The sequence below is a fragment of the Temnothorax longispinosus genome, chromosome 7 (assembly GCF_030848805.1).
Source record: "Temnothorax longispinosus isolate EJ_2023e chromosome 7, Tlon_JGU_v1, whole genome shotgun sequence".
NCBI classification, from domain to species: domain Eukaryota; kingdom Metazoa; phylum Arthropoda; class Insecta; order Hymenoptera; family Formicidae; genus Temnothorax; species Temnothorax longispinosus.
Genome location: NC_092364.1, coordinates 22,496,012 through 22,518,361, shown reverse-complemented (window position 1 = coordinate 22,518,361; position 22,350 = coordinate 22,496,012). Strand labels below are relative to the sequence as shown.

Genomic DNA, 22,350 nt, shown 5'->3' with positions numbered 1-22,350 from the left:
TTCTAAACTTTACGTGCGTACTTCGTATTGTTAAAATCTATATCAGGAAGAATGTACACCTAAAACAGCATTTTTATTTTTATTAAAGATCAATCTTTTTGTATCAATATATTGAATATTGTAGATGGTTATCGAGTTTACAGGTCGTATGTGGACGTGCTGCAATAATATTTTTAATGTACAGATATTATACATACGTACATTATAATAATAATAATGTAAACTAGTAACATTTGCATAGCACGGCGTAATATCGGTACATTAACGCACGTCATCAGCAGCAAAAATTTTCAAAGACCTTGTATGTTGTTTACGTATCTATGTTGACTCGCATTAAAATGACGTTCGATGATCTCGCTCTACGCTGAAAAGGATGAGAGGAAATCGACAACTACTTTCTTAAGTTTCGCATCTGTTGCTTCGCTAATAACATTTTCTTTCGCGATCGTAGCAAGAAGATCTTTTTGAGCAGACCTAAAAAAGAATACGATACATATATGCATATAACGTTCAAGTACCGACGTATGCCGTACGGAAACATATAAATCACCGTTAATATATACCTAATGTGTGCAAGGAATTCTTTTTCAAAGTTGGTGATCTTCGTCGGATCCATTTTGTCAAGATAACCACGTACACCGCAATATATGACTGCTACCTGTTCCTCAATAGCCATAGGTACTGAAAACAAAACGATGTCAGATGTGTAAATCGATTTCCATCAAAATTCGTGTCAACATAAAACGTACAGGGACACGCTTACCGTATTGTCCCTGTTTGAGAAGTTCCGTTAATCTCACGCCACGATTCAGCAATTGCTGGGTTGAAGCGTCCAAATCCGAACCGAACTGAGCAAAAGCCGCTACTTCACGATATTGAGCCAATTCCAATTTCATCGAACCGGCAACCTACGTCGTGATCGAGTATCATAAATCGTTGTATTTTACATTAATGTTGTCGAAATCTTTTTGCGCTACGTAAATATATCAAAAGATTCGACGATACCTGCTTCATGGCTTTGGTTTGAGCGGCAGATCCGACACGCGACACAGATAAACCGACGTTGATAGCAGGTCGGATACCTTTGTAGAACAATTCGGTTTCCAAAAAGATTTGACCGTCGGTAATAGAAATAACATTGGTAGGGATGTAAGCTGACACGTCGCCAGCTTGTGTCTCAATGACAGGTAAAGCGGTCAACGATCCACCACCTAAACTTTCATTCATTTTGGCAGCTCTTTCAAGCAAACGAGAGTGAAGATAGAATACATCGCCAGGATAGGCCTCGCGACCCGGTGGTCTTCTAAGCAGCAAAGACATTTGCCGATAGGCAACGGCTTGCTTGGACAAGTCGTCGTAAATGATTAAGGCATGTTTTCCATTATCTCTGCAAACGTTATCAACCCCATGTGAGTTTGCAGCACGAACGTCGATATATATATATATACATACACGAGTATCGTTAAACGCGGTTTTAATCATCTACCTGAAGAATTCTCCCATGGCACATCCGGAGTATGGGGCCAAGTACTGAAGCGGAGCCGCATCGGAGGCAGTGGCAGATACAATGATAGTATAATTGATAGCTCCACTGTCCGTTAAACGCTTAACAATTTGCGCAACGGTAGATCTCTTCTGGCCAATAGCGACATAAATGCAATATAATTTCTTTTTCTCTTCTCCGCCATCGTTGAAACGTTTTTGATTAATAATAGTATCAATGGCAAGAGCAGTTTTTCCAGTTTGCCTGTCTCCAATAATCAATTCACGTTGACCACGACCAATAGGCACCAAGGAATCCACAGCTTTAATTCCAGTTTGCATAGGTTCTCTGACCGATACTCTGTTGACAACAAACGAGAGACGTATGTAATGTTACTACGTACAATGTCTGATTTTTTTCAAAGAAAGGATACCGCGTAGTTCAGTCTCTGAGAGACTGACAAAAAATTCCAACTATAACGTACCTGGGGATAATGCCTGGAGCTTTTGTTCCAATACGGAATCTTAATTTATTGTTTAGAGGCCCCCTGCCATCGATAGGATTACCCAAGGCGTCAACGACACGACCCAATAATTGGTCGCCAACAGGAACGTCGACGATGGCACCGGTACGTTTGACGATATCACCCTCCATAATGTGCCTGTCATTACCAAATACGACAACACCCACGTTGTCAGGTTCCAAATTCAACGCCATACCCTTTAAGCCTGAGCTGAATTCTACCATCTCATCGGCCTGAATGTTCTTCAACCCGTATACACGCGCGATACCATCTCCAATGCTGAGCACTCTGCCAGTCTCTTCGAGATTAGCCTAAAATATATAGATGTTGTCTTCTTTAGATGTTGAAAACGTTATTTATAAAAAACGATATCCGAACGTAATAAAAATAAACGGTTGAAAAAATCATGCAACCGTGAGTGCGTCACGCCGCAACGTTCATCAAATGATACGTTCGTACTGACGAGGTTGGCCGCCTACCTGAGGTGCCGAGCCAAGGATACGTTCTTCCAGGATAGCAGAAATTTCTGCCGAGCGGCGGCTGCAGGAAACATGATATTTGCGGGAGGCTATAGCAGTCGCAGGCCACGTAATCTAAAACACGAAAAAGTACATATATAACGTACGTATAACTGTGGTCAAATGTTCCGCCGAAACTCTTATTACATAATAACTTGCTTGCTCTTCAACACACTTTACATAATACACTGTACATACTATATATCAACGCCACTAGCATCGCACAAATATTACGCGGTTTGCGACTCGGAATGCTTACTTAATATTTTATCTACAGTCTTGACGTGACCGAAAACGCCAAGTAAACCGGGATAAACCGGAGCGCAAAGCGAGCCGCTGACAAAGTGGAAACGGTCGACACGTTTCACCAGGCCACCAGGCGTGAGGAGTGCGACACTCGATGGCCATGGCCGCGGCCGCGAGGGTGTTTAACGAGAAAAAGAGCGTCCTCCTATTTACCTGGGCCGTAGTATTCGGCAGGTGCCTGGCCAAGGATGAGGCTAAACGTAGGGACAAGAGTGCCATTTTCCAGCGGCCAGGCTACGACGTAACGTGAAGTGAAGACTGAAGACGACCGGTCGACTCGAGATATAGCAGGTAGAGGCGGTAGAGCGAGGAGCGAGGATCAGAAGAACGTCCGTCGTACACTTGCTGATCGCTGGTGACGCTGGTTGCTGATTCCCCGTCCGCCCCTCCTCACTGCGAACCCTGAGCCCTCTTCCCCTTGCTACCCTCCGGCCCTGATTCTATCGTACGGTCATGCGCCGTGCGCAAAAAGTCGACGGCCATCGATCCATCGATTCGCCTTCAGCTTCAGCAACCTCGCGCTTCCGACACGCTACGCGAACGTTTCCGATATCAACTTTTTGGCATTTCATGATCCAAATAATCCAAATTTAACCATCGTTTGGCGTATATATGAAAAACTATTATTTTTCGTGTGCATCTCGACGCTGATTCTCGCCACGTCTCGCTGAACGTGCGCGAGTCTGCGCCGTGCGCGACACTGTCGAAGCAGAAGCGAGTTTCCTGTTGCCTCTTGCGCAATACGCCGCGCGTTACCGCGGTGCAAAGCGGGAAATTCGAATGCCATATGCAACGGCAAGTGCATTTCGGAAGGATTACGTCGTGTTTGATAAATAATAGAAAAGTGTGTACCGAGATGTTAACATGAAAAAATGCGAGTGCGTATATAATAGGGAGTAGGGAGTAGGGAGAGACGTTGAAGATTTATTTTCTGTCCAACTACGTACAACACGTATTACACGAAAGCAATGAAGCGATCGAGTAGCGATGAGTGTTTTTCTCTCCCCATCAGTCTCCACGCACAAAAGCTATCCGCAGATACATGATCAATACATTTTTGTCATTTCCCTAAAGCCGCATCGTAAAATTGTAATCGACAACAAAAAACAAAAGTAATGTAGAGAGATATCGGTAAATCTGATGATTTCTATTAAAAAAATTTAGTTGTGTGCGCGATACGTATTGGGTGTCGGGCGGACACTGTGGAGTGCGGAGTGCGGACAGCGAGGCAGTGAGCACGGAGCAGGTGGTGCGAGGTGGTGCGAGTGCAAGGTGCAGAAGCGTCGGCGAGCAGTCCGGCGTCAAGCGCTCCGTTATTACATCTCGCGTCGATTCGCGATTCGCCACACGTCGCCAATCGCCATATCGATTATCCTCGTTTACTGCGTGTGACCGCGGACAGTTGACTCTTAAAAAAGAAAACAAACAAACGCGATTTAATGGGAATGGGGAGAGCCTAGCTAGCCTAGACGCGTGAAACAAGAAACAATGTCGACGTCCGTCAGACGTTCACACGACTCCTCGTTATTTCGTCTCGCTCGCGAAACGGAGATTTCGGATTTAGCGCAACGTACTTGAAATTCTAATCTCGAATAACAAACAACTGCCTCGTGCTGTGCGTATGAATTTAAAATGAATACGTTATAACGAGGGACGTGGACGTGTCATAAAGACATGCATATACATTATACATTTCATATTAGAGTTGACACATATACGGGATGTGCATGTGTACAACTCGGACACCGACATACATGTCATTTTAGCGTATAGAAGACTATTATCCGTTTGTGAAATTTCTTTATCAAAAAGTTGACCGGTGTCCAGCAAGTCCGGACACGAGGCACGATGGACTCTGCAACCGAGCTGGAACACATGGAGAAGCTGGCGAAGGAAGCGGAATGCTTAAAGATACGCTTGGAGGATGAACGACAAAAGTTAAATGATATTACACGTAAATGAATCCGATCTCTCGTGTTTGTGACATTTAGAACTTTACTTATCAATACTATGTTTCTTTATTTTTCATCGTCCATCATCCTTAACACATTTTGTTTTAGTTGCCAGCGTAGCGGACAGGCTTGAAGTAATTAATTGTATAAATGTAAAACCTAGACGTATCCTAAAAGGGCATCAGGCCAAAGTTTTATGTTCCGACTGGTCTCCCGATAAGCGTCATATTGTTTCTTCTTCACAGGTAAATCTTTTTTTAAGTATTTTATTTTACATGTTACATAAAATATAGTATATATATATATATATATGTATTACTTTTACTTTTAGGATGGAAGAATGATCATATGGGATGCCTTTACTACAAATAAAGAACATGCCGTCAGTATGCCGACCAGATGGGTGATGGCGTGTGCTTATGGCCCTAGCGGCACTTTAGTTGCATGCGGGTACATATTACGTGTAATGGCGTATGACAACGTTACTATAAGAGCCAGAGATTTGCGATAAATCTCTGTTATATGTATCTTTCGTATTATTATTATTATTAATGTTGCAGAGGTTTGGATAATAAGGTTACGGTGTATCCGTTAAGTCTGGAGGATGATGTATCGGCTCACAAGAAGACCGTTGGGACGCATACATCGTACATGTCGTGCTGCGCGTTTCCCAACAGTGATCAGCAGATTTTAACTGGCAGTGGAGACAGCACGTGCGGTTTGTGGGACGTAGAAAGCGGGCAATTGTTACAGAGTTTTCAAGGACACTCCAGCGACGTCATGTCTATCGATCTAGCGCCGAGTGAAACTGGAAACACGTTTGTATCCGGTGGTTGTGACAAACTGGTCTTGATTTGGGATATGCGCAGTGGCCAGTGCGTGCAAAGTTTTGAAGGGCATCAATCTGACGTTAATTCAGTATGTAACATTTAACGTGTATATTTTTTCACATCTTGCCGTATAGTACTGATGATTGAAAAGTAATTATTATATATATCGTTACGCGATATATTTTATATTACTTAATATGATGATATATTCGTCGTGCACGCAGGTAAGATTTCATCCAGGCGGCGATGCAGTAGCGACAGGTTCGGACGATGCTACTTGTCGTTTGTTCGATCTGCGTGCCGATAGAGAAGTCGCGGTATACGCGAAAGAAAGTATAATATTCGGAGCAAACGCGGTTGATCTCAGTGTGAGCGGCCGCTTGCTCTTCGCTGGATATAATGATTATACGGTGAATGTGTGGGATACTTTAAAGTGCCAACGAGTGGCACTATTATATGGGCATGAAAACCGAGTTTCGTGTCTAAGGGTTTCTCCGGACGGTACTGCCCTGTCTACCGGAAGCTGGGACGCGACTTTACGAGTTTGGGCTTAGCTTCATCAATACCATTACTCTCTTAAACTTGTTGAGATATGAGATATGAGATACTCTAGTTAGGCAACACATAGATAATATTTATTAATTTTTTTTTTATTTATTTAGATTATTTAGAAATTCTCACCTCTTCTCCATTGACTTTTTGTATGTTATCATGTTTTCATAATATCCAACGTATGTATGATGCGTTAACGTGTTGTTGCACGCGATAGCAAGCGTGCTTTGTCATGCAAAATGTAATACATAAAATGTAATGTGATGTAACATTAAAAAAGTTGCATATATATATTAGGCTGGTCCTAATTTACAGAAAAATTTTAGTGAATATATATAATAATTCTTAGCGGAGTCACAATATGTATGCCACAAAAAAAATAAACGTTCATAAATCCAACGTGTGTAAACATTGCTTTGTTTATAAAGATTGTTGGGTGAAGTTGCTGCGTGTACATTCATAAATCTTGTTATTATTTAGTTATATTATATTCTATTTTTATGCTTAAAATAAAATAAACGTGTTTCAGATATTAAAAAATTTACTTGTGTCAGTAAATGGAAAGCACCCCCATTAAAAAGCACGCAAGACCTGACCCACGCAGCCACTTGCTTTTCCCGAAATAACAATCCTAGCAAGATATACTGTGATATAATTGGCTACTATATGTTCAGAGTGCAAAAGCGAGTAAATTTGTCCAGAGGAGAACGTAACGATTCGTGCCTAAAATGCACACGTTTATTTGTATATGTATATCAGTGGTTGTTTAATATTCTTTGTAATTGAATTTTCTTTCCATTTATCCTTCTCATCTGTTCTCTTTTTAATATCTCGAACACGAATCATCTTTTATTTCAAGTGCTGTTCCCAAGTGCAACATGCAACATGTAACGCAGATTTTTAAGAACAGACTCAAGGTCTGAAACAGCTGGCTATCTCTATTCATTGTTGTGCCGTTGTGGCGAATTTCATTGTCAGTAAATTTTTCGTTGTTCTTTGTGGTGACTGATGGCACATGTTTGATACACGTAAGTGCCGCGAACCTGACTTAGCACTTTGTATTTAATTACGTGTTATTAAAAAAGAAAATCTTGCATTACGTCAACACCTTATAGGTATAACGTCGTGACAAGCAGCTACGAGGAATAAACATGCCTCAATATACAAGTATGTATTTGAATATCTTTTAGTGTCTCTAACCTAGAAGTTTACATTCATATTTAATGATCGAAATAAGCAAGTAGTATTATCATTTTAGCTATATATATATATATATATAGAGCTAAAATATTTGTTAATATTGAAAATAAATAATCTAAATTAATTCTAAAAATTATTATGAGGAATATAATCTGAAATGCATATAGCTGCTTGGCAAAACAATGTAACAAAACACCTAATCATTAATTTATACAATTAACTCTCTAATTAACGTAACTTAAACTTGAGTTTAGACTACGCTGTGGGTTAATTTTATTTTATTTACATATGATATGTTATTTATTTATAGGTATTGTGTTATGAGCTTAAACTTAAAATTTATTTTTTTAATGAGAGTTTACAAGAATTATATTCCAGCTGTATTTATCTACGTTATCATATTTCTGCAGTTTCTTTTTTACTCATGAATTATCAATGTGTTTCAGTTAAAGTTAAATGGGGCAAAGAGCTCTTTTCTAATGTAGAAGTTAATACCGAAGAAGATCCAATATTATTTAAGGCACAGCTCTTTGCGTTGACTGGGGTTCAACCAGAAAGGCAAAAAGTTATGCTCAAAGGAATGACACTCAAGGACGATGACTGGGGCAATCTAAAACTTAAAGATGTAACAATATCTAAATACGTGTTCTAGTTAGCTTAGCTGGTTTAGTATATAATGTTTAAAAGATTTGTACGTGCGTGTTGATTGTCGTAGGGTGTCACGATACTTATGATGGGTTCCAAGGAGGAAGATGTACCTATAGAACCGATAGAAAAGCCAGTGTTCTTGGAAGATATGAATGAAGCTGAATTGGCTACTGCTTTAGATTTACCATCAGGTTTACTTAATCTCGGCAACACGTGTTATCTAAATGCGACTGTACAATGTTTAAAAACCGTACCGGAATTACGAGAAGCTTTGAAGATTTTCTCAGGAGGTTGGACGACAGGCGCAAGTTTATCGATAACTGCACAAAGTATAACCGCATCGTTGAGAGATCTGTACGATAACATGGACAAGGGAACAGCTAGAGCACCGCTTGTTTTGCTTCAAATGCTACATTTGGCTTTTCCAAGATTTGCAGAAAAAACCGAACAGGGGGTATTTCAGCAACAAGACGCAAATGAATGTTGGACAGAGTTAATTAGGATGTTGCAACAAAAGTTACCTGCAAAGGTTATTAAATATATGATATATGTACTAACAACTTTTTAACGTACCTTCGCACTTATTTATTTGTAAGTATATATAAAATCATTATTGAAAGCCGTGTATACTTGCAGAACAATCCAGATGTATCGGAAGATGTTAGTAAAGCCTCTAAACCAAGATCATTTATCGAACAATACTTTGGAGGTATATTTGATTATGAATTGAAGTGTACTGAATCCGAGGATGAACCAGCCACTATTGGAAAAGAAGAATTCTTACAATTGAGTTGTTTTATTTCAACTGATGTTAAGCATATGTCGTTTGGACTTAGGAATAAGATGCAGGAGCAAATTACAAAAATGTCTCCGACGCTTGGAAGAAATGCTACTTATACAAAAACTGTATATATATTTTTTACGTATATATATAATTTTATACATAATATATATTATACATGTGTATCGTGCGCTCTCTTTTTCAGTCAAAAATTAGCAGGCTACCAGCATATTTAACCATACAATTTGTACGGTTTTATTACAAAGAGAAAGAAGCGATTAACGCAAAAATCTTGAAAGACGTTAAATTTCCCTTGGAATTTGATGCTTTTGAGTTATGTAGTTCCGAACTTCAAAACAAACTTGTACCGATGCGTGAGAAGTTCAAAGAATACGAAGATACTCTGGTAGAGGAATCTTGTAACGCAAAAACTAAGGATAAAGGAGATGGCGCAAAAACAGAAATGAGAAAAGAACCATTCTGGTTTAAGGATGGTAAGAGAATAAAAAAACCGCGTCGATACGTATCCATGTTCCAAAAATTCACGATGTACTGAACTTGTCGTGTTACGCATATTATAGATTTGGGATCAAATAATAGTGGCTATTATAAATTACAAGCGGTTCTAACGCATCGAGGACGTTCCAGCAGCAGTGGTCATTATGTCGGTTGGATTCGACAGAAGGGTGATACGTGGATGAAGTGCGACGATGATGTTGTCACGGCCGTTACCAGCGAAGAAGTTTTAAAACTCAGCGGAGGCGGTGATTGGCATTGCGCATACGTTCTTTTGTATGGCCCTAGAATTTTGGAAGTGGAAGTGAAGGATACGAAAGACGATCCAGTTAATACAAACAGTACTAAAGCTTAACTGATAAACACGTGCTTTAAATTATGCTAGACAAGAATGTGTTTGGGTTGCTAGCTCTATACAAATACTTGTTTGTTCTTGTACCACGTAATATAACAGCGTAAACATTAAAAAACATTATTATTATCATCACGTGCTACAATATATATATAATATTTGGAATAATACGTTCGTCATATATGGAAATCAACTTTTATTACCTACAGTATCTTTTTTGCTTGAATATGAGATAAAGGCTGCGGTCCACTTGACGCTACAACGTCTTTGGAGCGTTTTTCTTCCCCTTCTTTCTTCCGTGAAAGAAAAGAGAAGAGGACGGCTTCGAAGCCGTTGTAACGTCAAGTGGACCGCAGCCAAAGACGACGAACGTGGTCGTAGGTTACGCGCCACGTTCCACTGTTCATAAAGTACATAATAGGTGTCGATATGTCAGCAGAAATACGCACGTAAAATATATATAACTGCATACACATGATTCGAATACACAGACAATAAGAAATAAAGAGTTGTACGTTATTGTCCGTTTATATATTAATGCTAATATATAAAATTTTCTTTTTTTTTTTTACATTTGAGACGTAAATGAAAGACCGTATTACGCTATAAAAGCTGTACATTTTAATGAGAAGTATAGGATAAAATGCTCTTTTATAATTGCATGGCGACGTGAGACATTATTTTCAATGCCGAATAGTTTTTTTAATTGTCCCCGCCACCCCGGGAACCGGCTATTTGATAAGAACTTCCGGAATCTCTAGTGTTTCGGCTCGCCGCTCGACTTATGCGCCGTGCGCATGTGTGAGATTTACTCGTCATTTTTAGGTTAGAATAAGTGGCGAATTTTCATCAACCGTTTTCATTAAAGTTATATAAATTGAATCAAGTGTTTATATGTATATATGTACTTGTATATAAGTATAATGATGAAATTTTCTTATTAATTTTCCTTATCGTGCATACCAGCAGTTTATTATGTATTAATTATTGTATTGTAATATATGCATTGTTTACTCGTATAACGATGGAGAAGGAGAGGTGCGTAGAATGTTAACAAATTTTTAATAGATAAACCTTGAAAAAATGCTCAAACCATTTGATTAAAATGTTGTATTTTTTGTATGGGAAAAATGTATCGAGGGTAAAAATTGTAGAATTTTATCCAATTAAATATTTTTATCGTTTGACGTTATTTTTTAGGTTAAAGTTTCCGTGAGTTAATAACGTGAACATGACGTGGAAATTATTTCAACTCTATGTAAATGTGTATATAAATATATGTAGTTTGATAAATATTTAGGATACTGGGATCTTGTATACATGTCTCAGATTTCTTAGCCTTAAAACATTATTTATATTAATTAAAAATATACTTGGTTATTTCTTCTTTTATGATATCGAGTGACTATTATTTTTTTGAACCTTGTTTTTCGAACAAAAGAGAGAAATCTATCAAATATATATTTTGATGAAAATGTGTAAGAAAACACTCTTTAATTTCCAAGTATTTATTTACAGATTTACAATGCTTCTTTTGGAACCGGGAGAAATATTTTTTGAAGATTACAGCGTTCGGATGAGAAGGCTAGAGGCTCCATTTTCCAAAGATGAAAAGTGGATGGATGGGAGATTAAAATTATGTTCCAAATCTTTAGTATTTGTAAATAAAGATATTAACCAGCCATTAAACAAGATTCAACTCAAAGAAACTATATCGATTGAGCAATGTACCGTGAACGACGATATAGCGAGGTAGGTATATTTTTTGGACAGGATTAGAAATGCAGCAGGGAAGAAACATGCACAAAATAGAGGGAATAAAAACAATCAACTTTTTAATTTTTTTATATTTTGATATTATTACACGTGTTTATTTCTTTGTGCATTTGACGTTGTTGCAGTACGATGCTGTCAATAGAATGTAAACAACATGTGGAAATGTTGGAGAAAAATATATTAGCGCCATACAGATTTATACATCAGACTACTATATTCCACTTCTGCTTCAATTATGCGAAAGTAGAAGATTGCCTTTCGCAGATCTTGCAATTGCATAGGGCAGCGAGTTTAGTAACTGTAGAACAAAATGCTATGGTAATATTCTTTTATTCATTAGGTATTCCCAGAGAATTATAGCAAACATTAACGTCATTTTAACGATATGTTCCTAATTTTTTTAAGATTATGGCTATTGTACACTCTAGACAGTCACGTGTATCTTTTGATACATCATGGCTTGAGGATCTATATGAACAAGCGGTCTTGGAGACACAGGCAACGAAAGTATTGCCGCTTGTAATAAATCCAGGCAGGGTATTATTGACCAACTCGAGAATCTACTTTCAACCTTATAATAATATGGATCAGGTACGTTATATTTATACGTTCATATCGTGGCATGAGCAGAATTTTTTCGTCTTTTTTCGTACGCTATAAAGAGAGAAAGTGTTGATGTGCGTTACGTATAGCACTCGTTGATTTTTAGCATCCTGTCCTTAAGATCCAACTGAAAGATATACGGAATATTATAAAAAGGAGATTTTTGTTGCGACAAGTGGTAAATACTTTATAATCTAATCTTCTACCACAACATGATCCATTTTGATAAAATTCCATTTATTAAGAGAAGCTGCATCAATCGATTCATTTGCAGGGTCTTGAAATTAAATGGATGCGACAAACTGATGGCAAGATTGAACATTTATTTTTATCGTTTCAAAATCAAGATGGCAGAGACAAGCTATATGAAAATTTACTTTTACAATCGGCGGTTTCTCTCGAGACTGTGCCACAAAATCAAATGACAATGAGATGGCAAAATGGATATTTATCGAATTATGATTACATTTTATATGTAAATAGGTAATTATTACAAGGCTTTAAAATTACGTGTTATTGAAAAAAAAAATGTGAAGGAATATATTTAAATTATATCATATTGTATGTTTTAGTTTGGCAGATAGAACTTTTCATGATTTAACACAATATCCAGTGTTGCCTTGGATTATACAAGACTATACTTCTGCGACGTTAGATTTGAATGATATTAATGTTTATAGAGATCTTTCAAAACCTATTGGCGCATTAAATCCTACTCGTCTAGAAAGATTAAAAGTATGTATATTAGATTCCACGTACATATTCATAACATATGATAGACATGATACTTGTATGACGTACACGCATATAGAACGTTTTAAATCATCTTTATGCTAGATCCTTAACGTTCAAGTATTTCTTAAATTAAGATAAACTGAGTTAAAGTAAATCTATAATTCTACAAATACCAACATCTTAATATTTAGCACAATTTTCCATACCATTATTTTGTGCTATAGTTCTGGATTATTTTGTTATAGAAACCGGTTTAAAAAACCTAATCTTTTTCATACATCTGTATGTTGTAGGAACGATATTCGGAAATGTCTGATCCAAAGTTTTTATATGGTTCTCATTATAGTGCACCAGGTTTTGTACTGTTTTACTTGGTACGAAAATACCCTCAGTATATGCTCTGCCTTCAAAACGGAAGATTTGATCATCCAGATAGAATGTTCAACAGGTATGTATATACTTACTTTTTTTCCATTTAACTCTTCGATATTTATTTGCTTTTAGATATTAACAAATTGTAATAACAATGCATATTTATGCATATATGAAGAAAAAAAAATTATCCTAGAGAAACTGTAAATTCACGGAAAATCACGTACACATTTATCTCATAAGAAAAGGCAGAATAATAATAATAAATGCTTCAAATATTGCAAAAGTACATACGTACTCTGTCAAATGTGCAGAAACGATTTTATGTTTCACTTTTACCAACAAAAACACCTAACAGTATAGCCGACGTGTGGAAAAATGTTTTGGTGAACATGTCTGACTTTAAAGAACTGATACCGGAGTTTTATGACACGAGCACTGGTGGTGACTTTCTAGTGAATACGTATGGCATCGACTTTGGCTATCGGCACGACGGTACGAAAATAGGCGATGTACAGCTACCTCCTTGGGCAAAAGGTACGGAGAGATGTTTGTAATTTTAATTTCACGTATTATATTAGACTTGCTTATGTTAACGAACACGCGTTCGTGGTCATATTTATCAAGTCAGATAAAACTTGATATTTCATTAGGAACGACTTTATTCGCTCGTAGTATTCTTGTAGTATTCCTCGTGGCAAAAACTCTAAAAGTCTCTTATTATTCCAACGTATTCATGTGATTACGTATACATGTATAATGCTACAAATATATTTAGTATCTAGGATAAAAAGTTTTAATCATGTTGTAAAAATTAATATTACGTGTTATATACTTTAGGACCAGCCGATTTTGTACAACAATTAAGAAATGCCTTAGAAAGCGCGTACGTTTCTCAAAATCTTCATCATTGGATTGACTTAATTTTTGGATATAAACAAAGAGGAGTTGAAGCTGACAAGGCTGACAACGGTAAGAATACAGTATAGTACAAATAAAATTAAAATATTAACTTAAAACATCATTAAAACATACATAGTACAGCGTGATTTGTTTCTAAAGTATCTATAATATACAGAATAATAAATTTTTTTCGCCAGTATATAGAATAACACGTAAAGTGCGTTAAATCGACCTGACTGGCAATATATATAACGTCTTTCCGATATAAACATTGAAAAAAAAAAAAAAATATATATATATATATATATATATATATATATATATATATATATTGCCAGTCAGGTCGATTTAAATTACTTTAATTGTTAGCTATAATATATTTCTGTTTTCTTATTGCAGTATTCTTCCATTTGTGTTACGAAGGAGCAGTAGATTTAGATACTATACGAGATATAAATGACAGACATGGGCTCGAGGTGCAAATTATGGAGTTTGGTCAGATACCAAAACAAGTCTTTGCTCTACCTCATCCCAAACGTTTGACGTCAGCTTCAACGTTATTATACAGCGAAACATTATTGAATACCTCGCCAGAATCATCAACTTTAGGTATTGTGTCTTTCATACTTCTTTTCCCCGGTGTAATATAACTTATTAAATACTATTTTTAATTGTTCGTGATATTATTTTAATTTTCTAGGCAACGCATGTGTAAAGGAAAAATCATTTTATTTTACCAAACTAATAGTGTTTCAAGCACACAAAGACGGCGTCACCAGTATTGTACGAAAAAATACAACGAGTACGGAAATTATATCAGTGGGGCAAGACGGAACGCTTAAATTGTTCAACATAAGTGAGAAGAAACTGACACGTAGCGTTACCTTGTCCCCATTGTCACTGTCATCTTGTATCTCGTATTATACGCTATCGCAACGTAACATTCTTGTAGCAGGTTCATGGGACAATACCATGTAAATATGACAGTGATTAGATTTTCTATAAAATTACACGAAGGATGAGTTTTATATATATATAGATATGGATTGTTTATACACATTTTCGTGGATTTCAAACAGAATAGGCAATATGTGAATTTTATGATACATATTTAAAATTATGCGCATATCTTCTATATCTTATGCGAAATAATTCCATATAGTCTTGCAAACCTTAAACTGAATTTTTTTTTAGGATATTTTATGACATCGAATTTGGCAGAGTAATTGATGTCCTGCAAGGACACGAAGATGCAGTGTCGTGTCTAGTGTGGAGTTGTACTCATCGAGTGATTATATCTGGATCGTGGGATTGCACTGCAAAAGTTTGGCATGAATACACTTCTGGGTCAAAAATTAAACCAGCGGAGTGTTTCATCGCGCAATTAGATCATGACTCTAAAGTAACTTGTATTAATATATCGAGGTAAGATATCGCTTTTATATATGTTATTGTAGTGCACGAAATACTTGAAGAATAAGAACCATACTTTTCAAATAACAAATTAACTTCTGCTAATAATAATATATATATATATATATATATATATATTTGTGTATAAATTGAATAAATTCTTGTACTGATTACAGAGACGACAGTATGTTGATATCTGGTACAGAAGATGGCGAATTGTGTTTATGGAGCATGAATACGTACAATTTACAATCTACTATTAAAGGTAAATATATTTTTTTCATCTTCAAGCTATCCTTTTAATTGTAAAAAAAAGTCAATGTTAAATAGTTATATGCACATGGACAAAAAATTGCAACAAGATACAAATTTTCTTAAGTCTTACATCTTTATTTATTTAATCATTTGTAGGCTTTAATTATAAAACGAAATAAGGATACTAATTATTAATATCTGTTGATTGTTTGTTGTCTAAAGGTCATACATGCAGAGTAAACGCGATAACGTTCGATAAACACGGCAGCAGCATAATATCATGTGCAGAAGACAAAGTATTAAATATTATCGATGTTCGAACAAGTACACAGATATATTCCATCAATTTAGAAAGCGAACCATTAACATTAACGTGGATGGGAACGTTTTTGCTGATAGGTGATAACGACGGAGATCTGAATATATGGAATCATCAGGGAGCTGTATTCATTCCGCAAATACATTGTCATGATGGTACGTTATTATTATATTGCATATCACTATAGTATGGCAGATTTATTTAGAATAATCGGTTATTCATAGTAAACAGTTTTAATATATTAATAATTTATTTTATATTAACTGTATTTTATTTCTTTTTATATTTTATAATAGAATTTATATGCAATAAATTACGTATTAACGATTATAACATACATCTTTTCAGGACCGCTTTGCGCTTTAGCTGTAGCCGCTGATAATAATTTAATGATAACAGGCGGAAAAGACAGAAAAGTCATCGTATGGGAATGTCATACGCACTGACACAGTATTACAAATGCGTACTATCAATGTACAGGAAAGATTTTATGTAAATAGAATTTAGACCTAACACAATATTTTTATTACTTGTTTGTTATATAGAATAGGATACTAAAATCTGTACATAACATAAAATGGCACATTTAGAGAGTGATCCGGAAAAAAGTGTCAAAAGATTTAGAAGCATATAGTGCTTGTAAAAAGAAAATATCCGCAATAGTAATGCTATATACTCGAAAATTCTTCGATTCGTTTCAAGTTGCCCCCCGTATTAGATTCTTAACATGTATCATGAACATGTATTCTGACGTGCTGAAATATGTGTGGTTTATATCCGAGGAAAACAAAAGATTCCTCTTTTTAAATTATACATTTTATAACTTCTGGGATTTCTTCTTTTTTTTATGCATAAAATTATATTTGTTATACAAATATAAACTTATATATTGAATGTAAAAAAAAATTAGTTGAATGTGTTAGATTTATAATATTCCTTTAATGGAAAATAAACTTTAACACTAATATTAAAATTTTGATGTACGTTATATAATATATATTGTATACATAGTGATATGTAATGTTACATTTCACTTTTTCTTAGTGGAATATTATCCTCGACTATACATCAGTCTTTCTACCTTGACAAAAAAATAAATAATTTCGTATTATAATAAGCTATTGTAATATCATTGTATTTAATACAAAGTCATCAACTCGTAAGAGTTTATGTTGCAAAATGGGTAGTACTTAAAATGCGAGTACTGAATATTAAATATACACATTTTTATACACAGCATAAAAATTTGTACGTGTATGTGTGTGTGTGCGCATACAGATTAATGTATATTTCACAGAATAAAAATTAAAATAGATCAAGTTACATTTATACACATTTTGTATAAGTGCTGTGTAAACAATTAAATTTTGACTGCACATTCATAAAATGTACGCTAATTAAAATTTTAAAAGAATTAATTAAATTGACTATTTTATATTGTACAATATCAATATTATTCATAAAATTAATAGATGGATTTTGGACTCGTACAATATCTTATATTACGTTCACAAGAATCTCTCAAAGTGACTAGCGTGTATGCCAGAAATATGACAATAAATGCTATATAAAAATACTGAAGTAAAATGATTCATTATTATATTCCTATAGATAACAATGACTAGTATTGTATAAAACATTGCGAATCAAACAGGAACCTCGAACTTTTGTTTCTATATATGGTATTTTAACACTTTGTAGAATGTTCGTTACTGATTTATATTTACAAGAACGCTGTGCAGAATAGAATTTATGTCAAAATTTCGAGATAATCGAAGTAACATACATATGAAATCATCACAATGTATGAAAGTGTAACACGTTTAACAACTAAAAATATTTGTGGAAGCTTGTACTTTGGGAAGCTCTTGAACTTTTCTGATTACTTTCTTTTTCTTATATCTATTTCTAGAATTACATTAACTCTGAAGAGTGCTATATCTACGTTGTTTATACATTTCAAGTATTACTTATTTTATATCGCATTAAGATAACTAATCAACAGTTACTTTCACAATCACAACTAAGTTGCATCCACGTGAGATTAACTTATAGTGTAATGTATATAATGATGTTTATGTTGAAATGTATTTCCAGATCTTATTTTGTGATGAAGACGTTGAAGATTCGATACAATACCAACGACGCATCACAACTGTTTTAATTGTTCATAAGTAATAAAAAATATAATATTCCACGGTCCCATTCTGAACCACGTCGGGATAAAACCTTTGTACAGGGCCAGAATACCTTCATTTTTAATCGTCTATGGGAAAAAAATTGTTTTTCTTAAAGATGGATGCTAGATGATATATATCGAATAAATAAAGCTTTATACCTGAACCAAACAATCCATACTGCCACTGTAAATGTATGACGAAGGCTTCGTGCCAACCATGTGTACTCTCCTTTGATTCATCAGTCGGGTCTAAAAGAAAGATATTTTTAAGGGAATAAATATTAACGTACGTTGCATAAATATAAAATAATCTACTTACACGAATTACGTCTATAGGCGTCGAAGCTACGGCACTCCCCATACTAGCTATAAAACTAGATCTAAAAAATATAATCACAATCAAGTACATTTACTCTGCAATATACTTAAAAGTCATACTTAAAATAATTTAAAAAATTTACATTCAAAATATTTTTTAATTATAAATTTTCAATTATTGTAATTTTTTTTTTAAATAATATTCGATTTGTTTTAAGATTTTTTAAACTGCAACGCCAAATTTTACATTATAGATCAAAATTAACCCTTATCCAGGCATTATAAAAAGTTAAGAATACATAATACCATGTCTGTACGATGGGTGTCAATATTCTTAGATGGAGCAAAAGTACATTTTCAAACATGAACAGCGAAATAAAAGCGTAGGCAAAATGGGATTTTTCTACAGTAGAAAAATTAGCAAGGTATGCGGTGGACACGTAGTATTTTAGAAATTCCCAAAGCCCAAAATGTATAAATGCTAATCAAAAGATCTTTGCAAGGTAGTTTAACATGTATAATTATCTGGACGATTGTCTTAACGATTCTTGAACTTGAACACAGAGTGCTGAACACAGCTTCCGTGTCAAGCCTCTCTGGTCATCTCAAAATCCGTCTATCGCATGTGCCCATACGCGTGACAATGTCAAAGGACCTGGAAATAAAATTTCAATTTTAGGAGAGTTTTACTCCTTTCCTGCGATAACGTGTAACATATGGAATACTTTGAAAATCGCGCACGTACTCTTTAAACCGCAGACAATAAAAATATAATAAAATTACATTGTCGGTTGTTTGAAAACAAAATTAATATAATTTTTCTATTATAAAGAAAGGTATTTGATATTAACATAATTATTTCAATATTAAAACGTCTTGATGAATATATTGGTGCAAAATGCTAATAAATTCAGTTATTGTTCCGTTTCAAATACATTTAATCACCTTGCTTAATGGATACCGGCAATTAAAAAAATTATTGAAAAATTAACATTTTTTTAAGTTTTTAAAAGTATACGACATGATGATAAATAAATTAAAATGTTACATTTAGACGTATATGTATGCGCTATAAACATAAAGTATGTACGGCATATAAAACACACCTCTACGTAAGCTTTACGAGTTCGTAACAACATTTCAAGCGATATGATTAATAATAATCCATAAAAAAAATGTACGTGTCAAAATGTACGTGTTAAAATATATGTTAGAATATAGATAAGAGAAGAGTTAAATCGAAAGAAAAATCATGTTTATCTTTAAGATAAATAATTTCTAAATATATCGACAAAAATCCACACTCAATAAAATATACAAGATTAATACATACTCTGTGGGACGCATGTTTCAGAATAAAAATTAAATATTAAACGATTTTTTACATAAAACTCCCAACATTTTTTCTTTCCAAGTGCCTTCTTCGTCCCAATACTTTTTTATATTCTTTATATTTTTAAATATTTGACATAATACGAGCATTTTAGATACAGATTTTAAAAAATGCTATATAATAGTATATATATATATATATATATATATATGGATTTTATGAAAAACTTTCGTGCACTTTAATATGCACGGTATCATCTTATTAAATAGTTATGTGTAACTAATCAGAGAGGCATCTTTATACATATACATAAAAACAGTTCACACGTATTAAGCCTGTTTCAAGTTTCAGATATAAAATTGTGTATATATCTTTTGTATTGTAAATTGACAATACTTTATTATGAAAGAATCAAGTCTGAGCTCTCCGGATAAGGGTTAATCAATAACTGACTTATAATATAATAAATAACATGTATATTAATAAATTTTGATGTGTAACTTAAATAATATATTGATAATGAATTTTTCATTTCTGTAAATACCTTTTTTTGTTAACAAGCATATGGTTTAGCATAGCTGTCAGAAATTTAAAAATAGTCCACCATAATAATCAGTAAACGTTTTTTAAATATTTTAGGTAGATGTTATATCCACACTTAGTGAAGAAAAAAACTTACGCAAAATGATTACTAACGCTATTTCCCAACACATTCATAAATTTACTCTTGGTATAGTCATATATAGGTAGTTCTACAGCCGCGATAACGGCTGCTCGTTGAGCAGTTGGTCCAACACCCTGCAAAGAAAAATCAATCTTTATATAGGCACAGAAAATTCACGTATTAATAAAATCGGTCATTTTGGTAAAAATACAATCTAGATAATAATCCTTCAAGTCAAAATATTCTTTCATTATAAACTTTGCAATAAAAGTGAACTTTTAGCATCAATTTAATTCCAAATTGATCTTGTATGTTTCCAGTATTTATAACATTCGATTTTTATCTCAATATGCATGACTTTTAAAAACGCGTGCTATATGCACGTGTATGTGAGTCCAAGTGATAATTTATTAAAAAATTATTTCTATTACCCTCCAGAGCCCGCGAACACCTTCATGTCTATATACATCTTGGAAACAAGTAAATAGCGATGCATTTGTTTCATTGCCAGTTACTTGCATACGAACTTTTACTACGTCAGTAGGATTGGCAATTGCGCTTGACATAGCTCCAGCTAAAGCTGCGCAAACAATGTTTATTGTGACTAAATCCCCCGTTGCCCATGTATCTATCGCAACTTTTTTGAGTGAATAGTAAGTTCCAAACTTTATAGTTCCGTATGTCGCTTGTCGTAAGATGGCAGAACTAATCCTAATAGAAAAAAACATTAACAAAAAAATCAACCTCATTAAAAAAACCTCTATCTTCAATGATGATAATAATATTAAAATCTTGTAACTTTTTAATAGCACAAAAATTCTTTTTGATATTTCTCTATATCTGAGAATGAGATATTTTGACTATATCATATTTAAAATAATGTACATCATCATACAATGACAATTCTAAATAAAATAAGACAGACTTTAATGTCAAACAATATATATTATTTCTCATGTTACAATACTTACCCAGAATATAAACCTTTCATTCCTTCTTGTTTGGATATTTGTAATAAAGCGTCAATCATGCCAGAATATCTTAAACGTGCAAGCTTTTGATCATATTTCTGGCCTTGTACTTGTAATCGTGTTTTTGTCGTATCTAAGGGAAAAGTACCTAGAATAAATGAAATGAAAGTTACTTTTTATTATAGTCCGTGTATGTACATACTGTGGGCACGTTAAAATATATTATTTCAAACAATAATATAAGGATTATTATTTTTTATTATCTCCTTACACAGCTCTGCAACGATCGAAGCTAAACCTCCGTACACGAAAGGTCTCCAATCTTTCCACGTTCTCTCTCCCATCACCAGCTTTGATCTATTAAAAGGTAAAAACAGCGATGTAAATTAGATAGACTTTACTAATAAAAAACATAAATCGGTAAGTTATAAAAAAATTAATCGACATAAAAGTTAAACATATTTTACTTTTCTTCCTTTTTTCTCACATATATTTTAATATATATGTTTAAATAAATTCTTTACGAAGACAGTGACATGTTAATACATCCCGGGGAGGGTTTTATATTTTTTAGGTTGGTTTTAATTTTTTATACACACTGCAAAATATATATATCTATTTTATATCTATATATATATCACCTCGACTTGTGGAAAATTCACAATGCATATAAATTGATATGAATTTACATTAAAAAATATATTTGACGGTATGTTGTACGACACGTCGATATCCGATATCCACTATCCACTGAGAAAACGTGTTTTTCAATGGAAATCCTCCATTACACACTGTGTACTGTGTGTTCCATAATCCATAGGGTCAGCTGAGTAGAGTTTTGGAACACA

General features: G+C 34.3%; 5 protein-coding genes across 10 annotated transcripts; 3 read left to right on the top strand and 2 right to left on the bottom strand.

The window, feature by feature from the left end:
* Positions 1–54: 54 nt before the first annotated feature.
* On the bottom strand, positions 55–3,433 carry Blw (ATP synthase subunit alpha blw, mitochondrial). The gene is made up of 8 exons (XM_071782842.1): positions 2,984–3,433; positions 2,486–2,599; positions 1,968–2,317; positions 1,487–1,843; positions 1,006–1,387; positions 764–908; positions 564–681; positions 55–474 (listed from the first exon to the last, which is right to left on the bottom strand). Exons 1-8 carry the CDS (start codon positions 3,047–3,049, stop codon positions 360–362), a joined length of 1,647 nt encoding a protein of 548 aa, XP_071638943.1. The 5' UTR covers positions 3,050–3,433; the 3' UTR covers positions 55–359.
* A 300-nt stretch (positions 3,434–3,733) lies between these two features.
* Gbeta5 (guanine nucleotide-binding protein subunit beta-5) lies at positions 3,734–6,573 on the top strand. 2 transcript variants are annotated; one of them, XM_071782871.1, is made up of 6 exons: positions 3,734–4,445; positions 4,597–4,784; positions 4,891–5,027; positions 5,114–5,232; positions 5,343–5,700; positions 5,837–6,573. In XM_071782871.1, the coding sequence occupies exons 2-6, from the start codon at positions 4,679–4,681 to the stop codon at positions 6,164–6,166; spliced, it is 1,050 nt and encodes a 349-aa protein (XP_071638972.1). In that variant the 5' UTR covers positions 3,734–4,445; positions 4,597–4,678; the 3' UTR covers positions 6,167–6,573. The 2 variants fall into 2 exon arrangements, with proteins under 2 accessions (XP_071638972.1, XP_071638973.1); XM_071782872.1 differs by having other exon boundaries at positions 3,734–4,806.
* Positions 6,574–7,013: 440 nt separating this feature from the next.
* Positions 7,014–9,831, top strand: Usp14 (ubiquitin specific protease 14). 3 transcript variants are annotated; one of them, XM_071782845.1, is made up of 7 exons: positions 7,014–7,192; positions 7,280–7,331; positions 7,811–7,989; positions 8,080–8,541; positions 8,649–8,918; positions 8,999–9,287; positions 9,375–9,831. In XM_071782845.1, exons 2-7 carry the CDS (start codon positions 7,316–7,318, stop codon positions 9,662–9,664), a joined length of 1,506 nt encoding a protein of 501 aa, XP_071638946.1. In that variant the 5' UTR covers positions 7,014–7,192; positions 7,280–7,315; the 3' UTR covers positions 9,665–9,831. The 3 variants fall into 3 exon arrangements, with proteins under 3 accessions (XP_071638946.1, XP_071638945.1, XP_071638947.1); XM_071782844.1 differs by having other exon boundaries at positions 7,015–7,331; XM_071782846.1 differs by lacking the exons at positions 7,014–7,192; positions 7,280–7,331 and adding an exon at positions 7,373–7,400.
* A 144-nt stretch (positions 9,832–9,975) lies between these two features.
* LOC139815730 (protein FAN) lies at positions 9,976–17,614 on the top strand. The gene is made up of 16 exons (XM_071782832.1): positions 9,976–10,699; positions 11,180–11,413; positions 11,563–11,755; positions 11,843–12,028; positions 12,147–12,218; positions 12,315–12,523; positions 12,613–12,775; positions 13,069–13,223; positions 13,506–13,684; positions 13,988–14,119; positions 14,450–14,659; positions 14,751–15,024; positions 15,245–15,475; positions 15,640–15,728; positions 15,941–16,192; positions 16,386–17,614. Exons 1-16 carry the CDS (start codon positions 10,686–10,688, stop codon positions 16,481–16,483), a joined length of 2,691 nt encoding a protein of 896 aa, XP_071638933.1. The 5' UTR covers positions 9,976–10,685; the 3' UTR covers positions 16,484–17,614.
* Positions 17,005–22,288, bottom strand: Bmcp (uncoupling protein Bmcp mitochondrial). Of its 3 annotated transcripts, XM_071782877.1 has the most exons (9): positions 22,192–22,208; positions 21,970–22,100; positions 21,774–21,859; positions 21,503–21,650; positions 20,963–21,242; positions 20,547–20,665; positions 18,536–18,596; positions 18,376–18,465; positions 17,005–18,303 (listed from the first exon to the last, which is right to left on the bottom strand). In XM_071782877.1, exons 3-9 carry the CDS (start codon positions 21,844–21,846, stop codon positions 18,187–18,189), a joined length of 888 nt encoding a protein of 295 aa, XP_071638978.1. In that variant the 5' UTR covers positions 21,847–21,859; positions 21,970–22,100; positions 22,192–22,208; the 3' UTR covers positions 17,005–18,186. The 3 variants fall into 3 exon arrangements, with proteins under 3 accessions (XP_071638978.1, XP_071638977.1, XP_071638980.1); XM_071782876.1 differs by lacking the exon at positions 21,970–22,100 and having other exon boundaries at positions 22,144–22,288; XM_071782879.1 differs by lacking the exon at positions 22,192–22,208 and having other exon boundaries at positions 21,970–22,114.
* Positions 22,289–22,350: the final 62 nt, after the last annotated feature.

What these genes read in the sequence shown, in the direction of transcription:
- Usp14 (XM_071782845.1), top strand. An exon ending in GCAATCTAAAACTTAAAGAT is followed by an intron (nt 7,990 to 8,079) that starts GTAACAATATCT and finishes TGATTGTCGTAG; the next exon opens with GGTGTCACGATACTTATGAT. An exon ending in ACCATTCTGGTTTAAGGATG is followed by an intron (nt 9,288 to 9,374) that starts GTAAGAGAATAA and finishes CGCATATTATAG; the next exon opens with ATTTGGGATCAAATAATAGT.
- Gbeta5 (XM_071782871.1), top strand. Translation starts at nt 4,679, where the DNA reads ATGGACTCTGCAACCGAGCTGGAACACATGGAGAAGCTGGCGAAGGAA. An exon ending in GGCACTTTAGTTGCATGCGG is followed by an intron (nt 5,233 to 5,342) that starts GTACATATTACG and finishes TTAATGTTGCAG; the next exon opens with AGGTTTGGATAATAAGGTTA. An exon ending in ATCAATCTGACGTTAATTCA is followed by an intron (nt 5,701 to 5,836) that starts GTATGTAACATT and finishes TCGTGCACGCAG; the next exon opens with GTAAGATTTCATCCAGGCGG.
- Bmcp (XM_071782876.1), bottom strand. Translation starts at nt 21,846, where the DNA reads ATGGGAGAGAGAACGTGGAAAGATTGGAGACCTTTCGTGTACGGAGGT. An exon ending in CGCCTATAGACGTAATTCGT is followed by an intron (nt 18,466 to 18,535) that starts GTAAGTAGATTA and finishes TCTTTCTTTTAG; the next exon opens with ACCCGACTGATGAATCAAAG. An exon ending in GTATGGATTGTTTGGTTCAG is followed by an intron (nt 18,304 to 18,375) that starts GTATAAAGCTTT and finishes TTTTTCCCATAG; the next exon opens with ACGATTAAAAATGAAGGTAT.
- Blw (XM_071782842.1), bottom strand. Translation starts at nt 3,049, where the DNA reads ATGGCACTCTTGTCCCTACGTTTAGCCTCATCCTTGGCCAGGCACCTG. An exon ending in TCCTTGGCTCGGCACCTCAG is followed by an intron (nt 2,318 to 2,485) that starts GTAGGCGGCCAA and finishes TATATATTTTAG; the next exon opens with GCTAATCTCGAAGAGACTGG. An exon ending in TCTCAAACAGGGACAATACG is followed by an intron (nt 682 to 763) that starts GTAAGCGTGTCC and finishes TTTTGTTTTCAG; the next exon opens with TACCTATGGCTATTGAGGAA.
- LOC139815730 (XM_071782832.1), top strand. An exon ending in CTGTAGAACAAAATGCTATG is followed by an intron (nt 11,756 to 11,842) that starts GTAATATTCTTT and finishes AATTTTTTTAAG; the next exon opens with ATTATGGCTATTGTACACTC. An exon ending in AGCTGACAAGGCTGACAACG is followed by an intron (nt 14,120 to 14,449) that starts GTAAGAATACAG and finishes TTCTTATTGCAG; the next exon opens with TATTCTTCCATTTGTGTTAC.